The sequence below is a fragment of the Panthera tigris genome, chromosome D1 (genome assembly GCF_018350195.1).
Source record: "Panthera tigris isolate Pti1 chromosome D1, P.tigris_Pti1_mat1.1, whole genome shotgun sequence".
Lineage (NCBI taxonomy): Eukaryota > Metazoa > Chordata > Mammalia > Carnivora > Felidae > Panthera > Panthera tigris.
This window is the reverse complement of record NC_056669.1, coordinates 19,385,396-19,388,150: the sequence shown is the minus strand read 5'-3', so window position 1 is coordinate 19,388,150 and position 2,755 is coordinate 19,385,396. Positions and strand designations below refer to the sequence as shown.

General features: G+C 44.0%; 1 protein-coding gene across 1 annotated transcript; it reads left to right on the top strand.

Moving 5' to 3' along the window:
- Positions 1-1,890: 1,890 nt before the first annotated feature.
- LOC107180479 (40S ribosomal protein S20-like) lies at positions 1,891-2,444 on the top strand. Its single transcript, XM_015541603.2, has one exon. The coding sequence runs from the start codon at positions 1,891-1,893 to the stop codon at positions 2,377-2,379; it is 489 nt and encodes a 162-aa protein (XP_015397089.2). The 3' UTR covers positions 2,380-2,444.
- Positions 2,445-2,755: the final 311 nt, after the last annotated feature.

The window sequence follows — 2,755 nt, the reverse complement described above, 5'->3', positions numbered from 1 at the left end:
TAAGGGTTGGTAGCTCCCCAACATACACACGCCCTTGGTGTTTGGTGTGATGGTAACCTTTTACCATTCCACAGAAGTGTTTCCACTGGGGAGGCCATGGATTTAGAGTTTGGACTCCAAAAAATTTAACTCTAATGTTGCCCTCAGGAATCCTATGAGCATGTCACACATGGAAAATACTTAGAAAAAAAAAGCACATTAACTATATGAAGGTGACAGCATCTATTGTATTTCTGGGGTATACTTGATCTTTTTTTTTTTTTTAAGCTTATTTATTTGAGAGAGAGAGAGAGTGCGCCAGCTGGGGAGGGACAGAGAGAGAGGGAGAGAAAGAATCTGAAGCAGGATCCGCCCTGTCATCGCAGCGCCCAACACAGTGCTCGAACTCACGAACCATGAGATCATGACCCGAGCCGAAATCAAGAGTCGGACGCTCAGCCGAGTGAGCCACGCAGGCACCCCCGGGGTATACTTTATCTTAAGAAAATGGATTGATTTCTGAAAAGCCAGTTTCCTGAATTAATTTTAGCAAGCCAAACCGACTAACCTACTTTAAAAAAAAAAATGCACTTATTCGGGGTCCTGGACCATAAGTTGGAGCTACATAGATCAACTGCTAGACTTGTCTTGATCGCAAAAATATTTCCTCCAAGGAGCACATCATCTTAGGAATTCATTTAAAAGAGGTTTACCCGTTTTCATTGTCTTGATTGTGTGTTTTCATGTGTTCAAATTCTTCCTGTGGTCTGTACTAAAGGGATTGTTGCTCTGCTCGTATTTTGCCGACTCTGATTTTCCCAGGAGGGTTTGCGTTCGGCAGGCTGAACAGGTTTACAAGCGCTGAAGTGCCTAGGAGCAAAGTTCAATCAAAGTGGCTATTTATATACAACTTGTACTTACAATGGAACATTTCACAAAGGATTTCCCTTTGTAACACTGACAACAGTGACTTGAAAACAGCAGGTATACTTGTTGAATGACCGAATGATCATTCATTCGTTTATTCATTCCATGGCATTGACCCCCATCACAGAGCTCTCTGTGAATTACTGTTTTCTACTTTGGAGAATTGAAATGAAGCTGAGCTTCTTCTAATAACTATGCTTTCATCTTGACCCGCTCAGCCAGCTGGGGCTTCGTATTCACCCGGCTTCCGAGGTCAGTCTTTTTGGGCCAGAGGCTACACACCGTTTTTCTACCGTTCTGTTTCCTCAGTGGGATTCTCCTCTTTGGCTCTTGCCCTTGACCGTAGAATTACCATTCAACGCAGAAACTACTGACAAAAGGGGGCATTTTTGTGTGTGTGAGTAGGGGCAGATCGTGATTACTTAATAGAAACTTGAGTCTCAAAAATACCGTGCAATCTAGGGGATTTTCATCCCGCTGAATATTTTCGTTATTTGCTTATGTGAGAATATACAAGTTCGTGTGCACAAATGTGTTTAGTCTTTTCATATTACAAGCCAATGCCTGATTGAAAATTTGACATCAGAGGACTGACAGATTGGACTCAGACTCCCATGGGGTTGAGAGCATCTTCAGAAAAAAACATTATATTCCTACCTTCCAGAAGATGGGGAAGTGGCTTTTTAAAGCATTGTGTATGAGAAAGATGATTAATAAGCTATAAAATAAGTGAGGCTATAGACTAGGAAATCGGTTCTGGAACTCAAAGGGTCAATGGTCCAATTCACTTAACTAAGAAAACTGTGGGTAAGAGAGCATGAGACACCAATAAGGAGGGACTGAGAGAAGAAAGCAAGAGACTGCACTTTCCATTTCCTTACTTGACCTTGAGCCCCTCTGGAGCTAAGCATGCCCATCCATAAACTAAGGACAGATGAGCTGCCTCTCGATTTTCAGTGATCTTGGAGGTCTGTGCGGACAGTAATGGATCAGAGCATTATAATATTAAGAGTGTCAGAGAGACTCTTTGAAGAAGGCACGGTTGCAGCTGAGTGGAGCTCTGGATGGCCCACTCCAGCTCCTGATTCATCACTGTTCAATCTGGCCGAGGAACACACTTTTAAAGACCCTGGGAAGATACCCGGGGAACCTGAGGTGGTGATTCACCAAATTAGAATGACTCTAACCAGCCGCAACGTGCAATCATTGGAGAAGGTACGTGCTGACCTGCTCAGAGGCGCAAAGGAAAAGAATCTCATCGTGAAAGGACCAGTTCGGATGCCTACCAAGACTCTGAGAATCACTACAAGAAAAACTCTTCGTGGTGAAGGTTCTAAGACTTGGGATTGTTTTCAGGTGAGGAGCTGCAGGCGACTCATTGATTTGCACAGTCCTTCTGAGATTGTTCCGCAGATTACTTCCATCGGTCTCGAGCCAGGAGTCGAGGTTGAAGTCACCAGTGCTGACGCTTAAATCAGCTTTTTGAATGAACTGATTATGGGTTGTTACAAAAAAAAAGAAAGAAAGAAAAAGAAAAATCAGAGGGATAGTGCAGTGACTCATCATGAGATGACTATGGCAAAGGCACAGGTGTTGAAGCCATACAGACCACTGTTCAAGTCTGAAACTCTGCCACTTATTAGGATACTTTGAGAAAGGCATTCAGCTTTCCTGAGCCACACAACTGTGGCTGCACCTTTAAATTCGAATTAATAAAGTTGAGGGGCTCCTGGTTGGCTCAGTCGGTTAAGCGTCTGACCCTTGGTTTCAACTCGGGTCATGATCTCACGGTTCGTGGGTTTGAGCCCCGTGTCGGGCTCTGCGCTGGCTTCCTTGGGATTCTCCCTCT